Below are 12,908 nucleotides of genomic sequence, written 5' to 3'. Positions count from 1 at the left end.
TCAGGCGGGTGACGCGCACAGGCGGACGCGGGTGACGGAGGCGTCACCGCGTCACCCGGGTGGGCGCGAGGGGCTGGGGACACCCCGCGGGTGACGCAGGGGACAGTCGCACGCGGGTACAGGCGGAAAGAGGGGCGACGGGCGGTGGGGTCACACACGCACCCGGGGGTTGGGGGCACAGGCGGTGCACGGGTGTAACGTGCAACAGTCACGCTGCACACGCGTACACGCCGCGCACAACACCCACGCTAGCACAAACACCCCCAGCGCACAGCCTGCGCGTGTACACAACACCTACAACACGCACGGTGTGCGTACGCCGTGTGCGGTCTGTGTACACGTGCAACACGCAACACACCCATGCATGTACAACCCATGCAACACCCGCACTGCACACAACAGCACATACGCAACACCCACAGTATGTGCACACCGGGCACAGGCTGCACACACATGCAATGTGTGCAACACCCGCAGCGCACACACACACACGGAGGACATGCCCATATACAACACACGCAACACCCAGAGAGCACACACACGTATGCAGTGCACAAACACCCCCAGCACACAGCCCGTGGACATACACAACGTGCGCAACACCCCTAGCGTGCACACACGCAGAGGACATGCACACACAGAGCACACACAACCACCGCGCTGTGCACGAACACCCCCAGCACACAGCCTGTGCGCGTACACAACGCGCACAACACCCCCAGCGCATGTGCAACACCCGCGCTGCACACAACAGCCATAGCGCATGGAGATATACAACACACACAACACCCGCAATACACCGTGCACACGCATGCACAACCCCTGTGCTACACACGACAGTCATACCACGTGGACGAACACAACGCCCACACTCTGCACACACGTAGACAACACACACAACACCCGTGCTGTGCACACGCAACACCCCCAGCACACGCATACACAGAGCATTTGCACATATACAACATGCACAACACCTGCACTGGACACACCGGCACGTACACAACCCACGCAACAACGTCAGCGTGTACAGTCCACGCTCGTACAAAACACACACACACCACCTACGGTGTGCGCACACCGGGCGCTGGCCATGCACACACGCAACATGTGCAACACCTGCACCGCACACGCATGCACAGCGCATGCACGTACACAACAGGCACAACGCACACAACACCTGCGCTGTGCACAAACACCCCCAGCGCGCAGCCTGCACACGTATGCAACGCACAACACCCGCGCTGCACGCACACCCCGTGCACGCACACGCACAACCGCTGTGCTACACGCAACAGCCATAGCACACGGACATGTACAATGTGCGCACCACCCGCACACACACAGAGTGCACACACCGCCTGACACACCGCCTGCGCAGTGCACACTCGGCACACATACACAACACACACACACACCCCATCCATGGCGTGTGCACACCGCGCACGGGCCGTGCACAACACCCACACCGCGCGCACAACACCCGCACTGCGCGCACATACGCAGTGCATGCGCGTACACAACACACAACACCCACGGTGTGTGCACACCCCCAGCACAGTCCATGCACATACACAATGTGCACAACACCCGCAGCGCACACAAACACCCTGCACAGAGCAACTGTGCATCGTGTTTGCACACACGCACACACACACGCAACCACCATGTGCGCACACACACGCAACCACCACGCGCATGCACAGGCCACGCTCGCACCCTGCACACACACGTGCACACACATGCTACAGGCGCTCAGCACCTGCGCACAACCGCGTGCTCACACCCTGCACGCACATGCAGTGCGCAAACATCGCACACGCGTGTGTCATGCCTGTGCCAGGAGACTGACACACATGCAACGGTACAACCGGCGCTCACACCCACACCCTGACACTCCTCATGTGTGTGCACAACATGACACAACACACGATGCACACGGACACACAACCGCACATGGACACGTCACTCAGAATCACATGTAGACGCACAACCGCACACAGAGACTTGAGGCACACAAGCACACGCACACACACAACCGCACACGGACGCATGACACAACCACACGCAGACACACAACCGCACACGGGCACTTAACATACACAATGACACGCAGACGCGCAACCGCACAACCACACACACGTGTATGACAGACACAATCACACGTGGATGTACAACTGCACACGGACGCTTGACACACAACAACACGCGGATGCACAACCGCACACGGACACAACACACAACCACACGTGGGCACGCAACCCACACATGATGCCACACAGACACACAACCGCGTGTGGACGCTTGGCACACACAACCACACGCGGGCACACACCGCTCACAACCACACACGGACGCACAACCGCGCACGGACATGACACTCACAAACACATACAGATGCACAACCGCACACGGACATGACACGCTCACAACTGCACACGGATGCACAGCCGCATGCGGACAAACAACCCCCGCACAACCACACATGGATGCACAATCGCACACGGGCGCACAACCGCCCGTGGACACTTGACACGCACAACCGCCCACACGCCCCACACACACCCACGCACGGACACACAACCGCCCGCACAAACACGCAGCTGTGCCCCCCTGCCCCCCAACAGTCGCACACACACAACCGCACCCGGCTGGCCCCCAGAACACCCCCCAACCCCTGGGTTCAGCCCCCCCCCCCATCCCAACAGCACTTGGGGGGTGCGCAGGGGGGTCTTGGGGGCGGGTGGCGTTTGGGGGGGTCCGGGGCGGGGTCCCGGGGGGGTAGGGACATTTTGGGGGTGCGGGGGGGGGCACGGTGCGGTGTTGCAGGGGGGCGGGGCACTTTGGGGGGTCCCGGGGCACTTTGAGGGTCCCGGTGGGGCATTTTGGGGGTCGGGGGGGCATTTTGGAGGTGAGGGCAATGGGGGGGGGCGGGGGGGGTCGTCAGCCGCATAAGGACCCCCCTGTTCACCGGGGGGGGGGGGTGGTATGGGGGGGTCCCGATCCCGTGACAGGCCCGATACGGGGTGGGGGTCCCGGTGCTCCCCAAGGGCGGGTGTTGGGGGGGGTCCCGATCCAGGGGGGGGTCCCGGTTCCCCCCCGGGGGTCCCAGTGTTGGGGGGGGGTGTCGTTACCGGGGCCTGTCCCGGGGCCGGTTGATGTCGCGACGGCGGCGGTGACGGCGGCGGCGGCACAAGATGGAGGCGGCGCCCGTTGGGCCCCGGGTGGGAGGGAGCCCCCCCCGCCCCACGCCAGGGGGGACGGGGGGGGGACGCGGGGGGGGGACACGGCGGGGGGAGCAGGGGGTTGTGTGTCCCCCCATCGGGGGTAACGGCGGAGGAACGGGGAAGACGAGGGGACACAGGCGGGGGGACACAGGCGGAGGCACAATCAGGGGCACAACCGGGGGACGCAGCCGAGGGTACAGTGGGACACAACCGGGGGGGGACGACAGTCAGGGGGAGGGTGGGACACACGCGGGGGTCACAACTGGGGACACAACCAAACGGGTACAATGGGACACAAGCGGGGGACACAGTCAGGGTGGGGGTACGGCAGCACACAACCGGGGGGGGGGATGGCGGGACACAACCAGGGGGCACAACTGGGGGTACAATGGGGCACAAGCGGGGGACACAGTCGGGGTGGGGGTACGGCAGCACACAACCGGGGGGCACAGGCGGGGGGACACAACCGGGGGCATAGCTGGGAGACACAGCCAGGGTGGGGGCACAGTGGGACACAACCAGGGGTACAGGGGGACACAACCGGTGGACACGGCTGGGGGGTACAACCAGGGACTCAGCCGGGGCGCACAACTGGGAGTATGGCAGCACACAACCAGGGGACACAGTTGGGGGTACAGTGGGACACAACCAGTGACACAGCTGGGAACACAACTGGGGGACACAGTCGGGGACGCAGCTTGGGGGGTACAACCGGGGGCACAACTCGGGGTACAGCAGCACACAACTGGGGGTACAACTGGGGGGCACAGTCGGGGGACACAATCAGGGGATGCAGCTGGGGGGCACAATGCGGGACAAAACCGGGAGACACAGTTGGGGGGGCGGTGGGACACAACCGGTGACACAATCGGGGGGCACAACCGGGGGGCACAGCTGGGGGGTACAACTGGGGGCACAAGCTGAGGTACAACCAGGGACACAGTTGGGGACACAGCCGGGGGTACAGCAGGACACAACCAGGGGCACAACCGGGGGACACAACTCTGGGTACGGCAACACACAACTTAGGGTTCAACCATAGGACACAACCAGGGGTACGGCAGCACACAACTGGGGACACAACTGGGGGGCACAGCTGGGGGTACAGCATCACACAGCACAAACAGGGGACACAGATGGGGATACAACCGGGGGTACAGCGACACACAACCGGGGACACAACTGGGGTGCAAGGGGACACAACTGGGGTACAACAGCACACAACTGGGGACACAACCGGGGTACAACGGCATGCAACTGGGGATACAACCAGGGATACAACGGAACACAACGGCACACGTGGGGAACACAACCGGTGACACAACGTACCCGGCCGTGTGTACTACAGGCCATAGTTGTGTGTGTGTATGTGTGTGTGTTCTGGGGCCTCAGTTGTAGCGCTGTGTTCCTGGTGTTGCACTGTGTCATGAGTTGTGTCACGTCGTCACCGCGTTGCCGGCTGCACTGTGCCGCACGGTGTTGTGAGCTATATTGTACATCAGGCTGTTCTGCTCGGTGTTGCAGGCTGCGTTGCACGTCAGGCTGTGGTGCACAGTGTTGCAGGTTGTGTTGCGTGGCTGTTTGGGGCACGTGGTGTTGCAGGTTGTGTTGTGTGGCAGGTTGTGCTGTATGTCAAGCTGTGCTGGATGGTGTTGCAGGTTGCGTTGTACGTCACGTTGAGCTGCACAGTGTTGCGGGTTGGGTTGTGTGGCAGGTTGTGGTGCACATCAGGCTGTTCTGCTTGGCGTTGCGGGCTGTATTGTGCAGGCTGTGCCGCACTGTGTTGTGGGTTGTGTTGTGTGTCAGGCTGTGCTGTACGGTGTTGTGGGTTGTGTTGTGCGTCAGACTGTGGTGCACGGTGTTGCAGGTCGCATTGTATATCAGGCTGTGCCTCACAGTGTTGCGTGTTGCGTGTTGCGTTGCACTGCACGTCAGGCTGTGTCGCACAGCGTCATGGGTTGTGTTGTACGTCAGGCTGTTCTGCTCAGTGTTGCAGGTTGTGTTGTGCGTAAGGCTGTAACACACGTCAGGCTGTGTTGCACGGCGTTGCTGGTTGCGTTGTGCATCAGGCTGTGCTGCACGGTGTTGCGGGTTGCACTGTGCAGCAGGCCGTGGAACACGGTGTTGCAAGTTGTATTGTGTGGCAGGTTGTACTGCACATCAGGCTGTGCTGCAGGGGGTTGTGGGTTGTGTTGTGTGTTGGGCTGTGCTGCACGGTGCTGTTGGCTGTGTTGTACATCAGGCTGTGCTGCACGGTGTTGTTTTGCACATCAGGCTGTGCATCACAGCATTACGGGTTGTGTTGCACGTCAGGCTGTGTTGCAGTGTTGCAGGTTGTGTTGTGTGTCAGGGTGTGCTGCACGGTGTTGCAGGTTGTGTTGTGTGTTGTGTTGTACATCAGGCTGTGCTGCACGGTGTTGTTTTGCACATCGGGCTGTGCATCACAGCGTTACGGGTTGTGTTGCACTGTGTTGTGAGTTGTGTTGTCATGTTGTGCATCAGGCTGCGCTGCACGGTGTTGCGGGTTGTGTTGTACATCAGGCTGTGTTGCCTGTCAGGCTGTACTACATGGTGTTGCGAGCCGTGTTGTGTGTCCTGCGCGGTGTTGGAGGCCGTGTTGCGTGTCACGTTGTGTTGCATGTCAAGCTGTGTTGCACGGCATTGCCGGTTGTGTTGTGTGTCACGTTGTGCGTCACGTTGTGCGTCAGGCTGCATTGCACAGTGTCACAGGCTGCGTCGCGTCACACAGTGTTACGTGTTGCTGTACATCAGGCTGTGCCACACAAGTGGCCTGTGCGCCTGTACACCCCAGGGACGAGTGTGTCCCTCGCTGTGTAGCCTCACCGCCTGTGCGCTGCTGTACCCCCCCTCGTCCCAGGTGTGGACCCCTTGTCCCACCTCCGTGAGGAACTGTTGTGTCACCCAATGTCCCCAATTGTCCTCCCAGCTGTAGGGTGCTGTTGTACCCCCCCCCCAGGTCACGCTGTACCCCACCATTTCCCTGCGACCCCACCAGTGACGGTGACAAAACCCCACCAGGGACAGGGAGGGGGGGACGCAGGTCGGCGACGCCACCGATGACAGGCGGACGGGGTGATGCTGTGGTGACACCCCCCCGGGTGACGGAGTGACGTGGACCCCGCTGGTGACACGGTGACAAGGGACACCCTGTTAGTGATGGGGGGGTGAAATACACCCTCCCTGCCCCCCCAAATCCCCCTCCCTGCGCCCCAAAACCTCCTGCTCCCCTTAAATACCCCCCTCTACCCCCCAAAATCCCCCTTTCTTGCCCCAAAACCCTCCTCCTCCCCCCAAATCCCCCCTCCCTGCCCCAATTGCTCCCCCAAACCCTTCTGCTCCCCCAAATTACCCCCTCCCTCTCTCCCAAACCCTCCTGCTCCCCCCCAATCCCCCTTTCTTGCCCCAAAATCCTCCTCCTCCTCCAAAATACCTCTTTCCTGCCCCAATTGTCCCCCCAAATCCCCCTCCCTGCGCCCCAAAACCTCCTGCTCCCCTTAAATACCCCCCGCTGCCCCCCAAACCCTCCTGCTCCCCCCAAATCCCCCTTTCTTGCCCCAAAATCCTCCTCCTCCCCCAAAATACCTCTTTCGTGCCCCAATTGTCCCCACAAAACCCTGCTGCTCCCCTTAAATACCCCCCTCTGCCCCCCAAAATCCCCCTTTCTTGCTCCTACCTGCCCCCCAACCCTCCTGCTCTCCTAAATCCCCCCTCTCTGCCCCCCAGCCCCCCCATTCCCCTTCCCCAGCTCCCCCACACCCTTCCCCGCCAGCCCTGAGGTCGCCTCCGCCGCGCCGGGCTCGTTCCCCTTCCACCATCCAGGGGTAGGCCCAAGCCGCGGCCTTTCCCAGCGGCGGCAGCCGGAGCGGGGAGCGGCGGCGCGGGCGGAGCGAGCGGACGAGGCCGCGGCGGCGCAGGCCGCAACCCGAAGCGATGCTTCGGCAATCTCCGGGTGGTTCGGCAATCTCCGGCCGCTTCCGGCGGCGGTTCGGCAATCTCCGGCCGCTTCCGGCAGCGCTCGGCACTCGGAGGCGGAACAGATAGCGCTCGGCAGCTGGGGGGCGTGGCTTCCCCTTGAGCGCCTCATGAATTATTCATGAGCCGGTCCCACCGCGGAGGGGGGAGCCGCCGGCAGCGCTTCCCGCCGGGATCCCACGGAGCGGCCGCTTCTTCCCGCTTTCCCCCCCGCTCCCCGCTTCCCTCAGAGCCGGTAACGGGCCCCGCTTCCCCCTCCCCTCCCCACCGCCTCTATCCCGGCGTCCCCCGCGCCGCGCATCCCCCTCTTTTCTCTTGGTACGTTCCGGGCACGCCCCCTCCCGCCCCTGCCGCTGCGCGCGGCCCGCCTCGCGCAGGGGGCGAGGCTATATAAGGAGGCGCCGGCGGCGCTAGCGCTCAGTCGCGCCGGGGAGCGCGGAGCGACCGGATGCCAAGGGGGGAAGCTCCCGACGGGGGCTGTTGTGTGGGGAGGGGGTAAAACGGGGCGGGAAGCGCCGTGGGGCCGGTTCCCTCGGCGGGGGTTGGCCGTTAGAGGCGGCTGAGGGTTGTTTTTTTTTTTTTTTTAATAATTTTTGCGTATTTGAGGCGGCGTTAAGGCCGCGGTCCGAGCGGCGCCATGCACGGTGGGCCGCCTTCAGGCGACAGCGCTTGCCCGTTGCGCACCATCAAGCGAGTCCAGTTCGGAATCCTCAGCCCCGATGAGATGGTACCGGAGGCCGGGGGGAACCGGTTGAGGGAGGGGAGGGTGGTTGAGGTGAAGAAGGGTAGCGGCGGCGGGAAATGGCGCCGGGGCACCGAGAGGGGGGGATAGAGAGGCCCCCGGCGGGGGGTATAGCGCCCCCCGGAGGTTGGGGGAGGCGCTGTGGAGGGGTAGGGGAGAGGGAAGAGGGGACGTTGGGGTGTTTTAGAGGGGTTTTGGGGTCCGGGGGCTTCTAAAGGACTGTTGGGGGTCTCTGGGAGTGCCCTGGAGGAGCACTGGGGTCCCTGGGGGGGACACTGGGGTCCCTGGGGGTGCCCAGGGGGCCTCTGGAAGAGCGTTGGGGTGGCCTGGAGGGACATTGGGGTCCCTATGGGTGCTCTGGAGGAGCATTGGGGGTCCCTAGGGGTGCCCATGGAGTCTCTGGAGGGGTTCAGGGGTCTCTAGAGGGCTGTTGGGGTCCCTGGAGGGACATTGGGGGTCCCTGGGGGTGCCCATGGAGTCTCTGGAGGGGTTCAGGGGTCTCTAGAGGGCTGTTGGGGTGCCCTGAAGGGACACAGGGGTCCCTGGGGGTGCTCTGGAGGAGCATTGGGGGTCCCTAGGGGTGCCCATGGAGTCTCTGGAGGGGTCCGGGGTCTCTAGAGAGCTGTTGGGGTCCCTGGAGGGACATTGGGGGTCCCTGGGGGTGCCCATGGAGTCTCTGGAGGGGTTCAGGGGTCTCTAGAGAGCTGTTGGGGTCCCTGGGGGGACACTGGGGTCCCTGGGGGTGCCCAAGGGTGCCCTGGGGGGACATTGGGGTCTCTGGGGGTGCCCAGGGGCCCTCTGGAAGAGCGTTGGGGTGGCCTGGAGGGACATTGGGGTCCCTATGGGTGCTCTGGAGGAGCATTGGGGGTCCCTGGGGGTGCCCATGGAGTCTCTGGAGGGGTTCAGGGGTCTCTAGAGGGCTGTTGGGGTCCCTGGGGGGACATTGGGGTCTCTGGGCGTGCCCAGGGGGCCTCTGGAGGGGTTCAGGGGTCTCTAGAGGGCTGTTGGGGTCCCTGGAGGGACATTGGGGGTCACTGTGGGTGCTCTGGAGGAGCATTGGGGGTCCCTGGGGGTGCCCATGGAGTCTCTGGAGGGGTCCGGGGTCTCTAGAGAGCTGTTGGGGTCCCTGGGGGGACACTGGGGTCCCTGGGGGTGCCCAAGGGTGCCCTGGGGGGACATTGGGGTCTCTGGGGGTGCCCAGGGGCCCTCTGGAAGAGCGTTGGGGTGGCCTGGAGGGACATTGGGGGTCACTGTGGGTGCTCTGGAGGAGCATTGGGGGTCCCTGGGGGTGCCCATGGAGTCTCTGGAGGGGTTCAGGGGTCTCTAGAGAGCTGTTGGGGTCCCTGGGGGGACATTGGGGTCTCTGGGGGTGCCCATGGAGTCTCTGGAGGGGTTCAGGGGTCTCTAGAGAGCTGTTGGGGTCCCTGGGGGGACATTGGGGGTCCCTGGGGGTGCCCATGGAGTCTCTGGAGGGGTTCAGGGGTCTCTAGAGGGCTGTTGGGGTCCCTGGGGGGACGTTGGGGTCCCTGAAGGGACACAGGGGTCCCTGGGGGTCCCCTGAAGGGATTTTGGGGTCGCTGGGGGTCCCCAAGGGTGCCCTGAAGGGACACTGGGGTCCCCAGGGGGTGACTTGGGGTGCCCAGTGGTGGCGGGGGGGGGGGGGCCCTTTGGGGCTCCCTGGGAGACTATCGGGGTGCCTTGGGGTCACTCGGGGGGTGTCTTGGGGTGCTCCCATGTGTGTGGGGTTTTGGGGTGCCCTAGGGGTGCTGGAGATGAACTGGGGGGGCTGGGGGGGGGTCCCCATGTGCCTCAGTTTCCCCTCACACCCCTTCCCCCCCCCTCCCAGAAACGGATGTCGGTGACCGAGGGGGGCATCAAGTACCCCGAAACGACCGAGGGGGGACGCCCCAAATTGGGGGGGCTCATGGACCCCCGTCAGGGCGTCATCGAGAGGACGGGGCGCTGCCAGACCTGTGCTGGTGAGTGGGGGGGGGGGCCCCCCCCGGACCCCCAACCCCCCCCTGGGGGAATCAGGGCGCCTTCCTGGGGGAGGGGGGGGGATTTGGGGGGGGGGGGGCTCTGTAGAAGGACTCTTTTGGGGGGGGGTGTTGCTCTTTTTGGGGGGCTCTTTTTGGGGGGGGCTCCTCAGTGTTATGGGAGGAAAAAGGGGGTGATACCCTGGACGACCCCATTTTTTGCGCGCCCCCCCCCCCCCCAAATTTCTCAGTCCCACACAGGAGCATCCCCTGTCCCCTCTGGGACATTTTGGGGTCCCCATCTTTTGGGGGACCCCCTTTTCTTTTAGGGGACCCCCATTTTTTGGGGGGGGGGGGGGCCTCTTGGGGTCATATAGTGCGGCTGGAAGAGGGGGTGAACCCCAACAGCCCCCCATTCCCCCCCCCCCCCCCCCAATTGGCAGGACCACCTTCCTTTTGGGGGGGGCTCCTCCTCCTTTTGGGGGGGGGCTCCTCCTCTTTTGGGGGGGCCTCCTCCTTTTGGGGGGGCTCCTCCTCTTTGGGGGGGGGGGCTTATCTTTTTTGGGGGGCACCTTTTTCTTTGAGGGGGGGGGATCCCCTTTTTTAGGGGTGATCTCCCAGCACCTCATTTCCACCCCCCCAACCCCACCTCCCAACCACGCTTCTGGTGGAACCCCCTTGAACCCATCTGCTCCCCCCAACCCCTGAGGGGGTCCCCCAAATCTTAAAGACCCCCCCCCCCAAAATAACGGGGTGCCCCCCCCCCCCCAGGTAACATGACGGAGTGTCCGGGCCACTTTGGTCACATCGAGCTGGCCAAACCCGTCTTCCACGTGGGCTTCTTGGGTAAAACCATGAAGATCTTACGTTGCGTCTGCTTCTTCTGCTCCAAGCTGCTGGTGGATTCGGTGAGACCCCCCCCGAAAACCAATAAAACCAGTTTGGGGGGGGGGGGGGGTGTCACCACAGCCCCTGCCAAACTGGGGATGATGGTGGGGTTCGTCCCTCACCTGCCCGTTCCCCCTTCACCGTGGTGGCACCTCGAAGGCGTGGTGACGCCGTCACCTTCCCTCTGCGTTGGGTTGTGTCTTGGGGGAGGATCGGCCCCGGCTTCCCAGTTGGGCGCTGGGACCAGTTTGGGGCCTGGTGGGGTGGGGGGGGGTGCCAAGAGGAGGTGACAGGGTTGGGGGGACACCAAGAAGAGGTGACGAAGTTGGGGGGACGCCAAGAGCAGGTGACAAAGATGGGGGGATGCCAAGGGGAGGTGACAAAGATGGGGGACACCAAGAAGAGGTGACAAAGTTGGGGACGCCAAGGGGAGGTGACAGAGTTGGGGGGACACCAAGAGGAGGTGACAAAGATGGGGACACCAAGGGGAGGTGACAGAGTTGGGGGGACACCAAGAAGAGGTGACAAAGATGGGGACACCAAGGGGAGGTGACAGAGTTGGGGGGACACCAAGGGGAGGTGACAAAGATGGGGGACACCAAGAAGAGGTGACAAAGTTGGGGACGCCAAGGGGAGGTGACAGAGTTGGGGGACACCAAGGGGAGGTGACAAAGATGGGGGACACCAAGAAGAGGTGACAAAGTTGGGGATGCCAAGGGGAGGTGACAGAGTTGGGGGGACACCAAGAGGAGGTGACAAAGATGGGGGGATGCCAAGGGGAGGTGACAGAGTTGGGGGACACCAAGGGGAGGTGACAAAGTTGGGGACACCAAGAAGAAGTGACAAAGTTGGGGACGCCAAGGGGAGGTGACAGAGTTGGGGGGACACCAAGAGGAGGTGACAAAGATGGGGATGCCAAGGGGAGGTGACAGAGTTGGGGGTAGGCAAGAGGAGGTGACAAAGTTGGGGGGGACACCAAGAAGAGGTGACAAAGTTGGGGAGATGGGGTTGTCACCTGCTGGGTGATCCTTGGAGCCCTGGAGATGGCGGGGGGGGCCACGTTGGGATGGCGCCAAGCCCCTGGTGACCCCCAAATGGCCCCTGGTGACCCCAAAACAACCTCTGGTGACCCCCAAACCGTCTTTTTTTGGAGCAGAACAACCCCAAAATCAAGGATATTTTGGGGAAATCGAAGGGGCAGCCCAAGAAGCGGCTGACGCACGTCTACGACCTCTGCAAGGGGAAGAACATCTGCGAGGGGGGCGAGGAGATGGACCACAAATTCGGGGTGGAGCAGCCCGAGGGTGACGAGGACCTGACCAAGGAGAAGGTGGGGACCCCCCCCCCCCCCCAGCACCCCCAAATCCCCCCCCTACACCCCCAAATCCCCCCCCCCCCCAGGGGGGGGGTTTCCCCTCAAGAGGTGGCTGGGGGGGACGTTGTCCTCGTTAACAGCCCCGTTAATGCCCCCGTGTCCTCATTAATGCCCCTGGGGCCCCCATTAATACCCCTGGGACCCCATTAATGCCCCAGCAGGGCTTTGGGGGGTGCAGGCTGTCCCAGCCCCCCATTAATGCCCCCGTGTCCTCGTTAACACCCCATTAATGCCCCTGTGCCTCCGTTAGTGCCCCCATTTCCTCATTAACACCCCCATTATTGCCCCTGTGACCCCCTTAACGCCCCAATCTCCCCATTAACCCCCCCATTAATGCCCCATCTCCCCATTAACACCCCATTATTGCCCCCGTGACCCCATTAAGCCCCAGTCTCCCCATTAACCCCCCATTAACGCCCCCATCTCCCCACTAACACCCCCATTATTGCCCCTGTGACCCCATTAATGCCCCAATCTCCCCATTAACCCCCATTAATGCCCCCATGACCCCATTAAGCCCCAATCTCCCCATTAACCCCCCATTAACACCCCCATTATTGCCCCTGTGACCCCATTAATGCCCCAATCTCCCCATTAACCCCCCATTATTGCCCCCGTGACCCCATTAACACCCCATTATTGCCCCCGTGACCCCATTAAGCCCCAATGTCCCCATTAACCCCCCCATTAATGCCCCCTTGACCCCA

At 63.2% G+C, this 12,908-nt stretch overlaps 1 protein-coding gene across 1 annotated transcript in view; it reads left to right on the top strand.

Annotated features, from left to right (window-relative positions):
* The first annotated feature begins 7,718 nt into the window (after nucleotides 1-7,718).
* Nucleotides 7,719-12,908, top strand: part of POLR2A (RNA polymerase II subunit A) — a 40,094-nt gene continuing 34,904 nt past the window's right edge. The window contains exons 1-4 of the mRNA XM_087777732.1: nucleotides 7,719-7,947; nucleotides 9,809-9,941; nucleotides 10,710-10,846; nucleotides 11,983-12,156. Coding sequence (XP_087633858.1) covers nucleotides 7,858-7,947; nucleotides 9,809-9,941; nucleotides 10,710-10,846; nucleotides 11,983-12,156 — 534 coding nt within the window. The 5' untranslated portion in view covers nucleotides 7,719-7,857. The remainder of the gene's footprint in view (nucleotides 7,948-9,808; nucleotides 9,942-10,709; nucleotides 10,847-11,982; nucleotides 12,157-12,908) is intronic.

This window comes from Nipponia nippon, unplaced genomic scaffold, assembly GCF_047370975.1.
Source record: "Nipponia nippon isolate SJK-2023a ecotype South Korea unplaced genomic scaffold, ASM4737097v1 scaffold_41, whole genome shotgun sequence".
Taxonomy (NCBI): domain Eukaryota; kingdom Metazoa; phylum Chordata; class Aves; order Pelecaniformes; family Threskiornithidae; genus Nipponia; species Nipponia nippon.
Note: the sequence above shows the minus strand (reverse complement) of the source record. Positions and strands in the feature narration are given on the sequence as shown.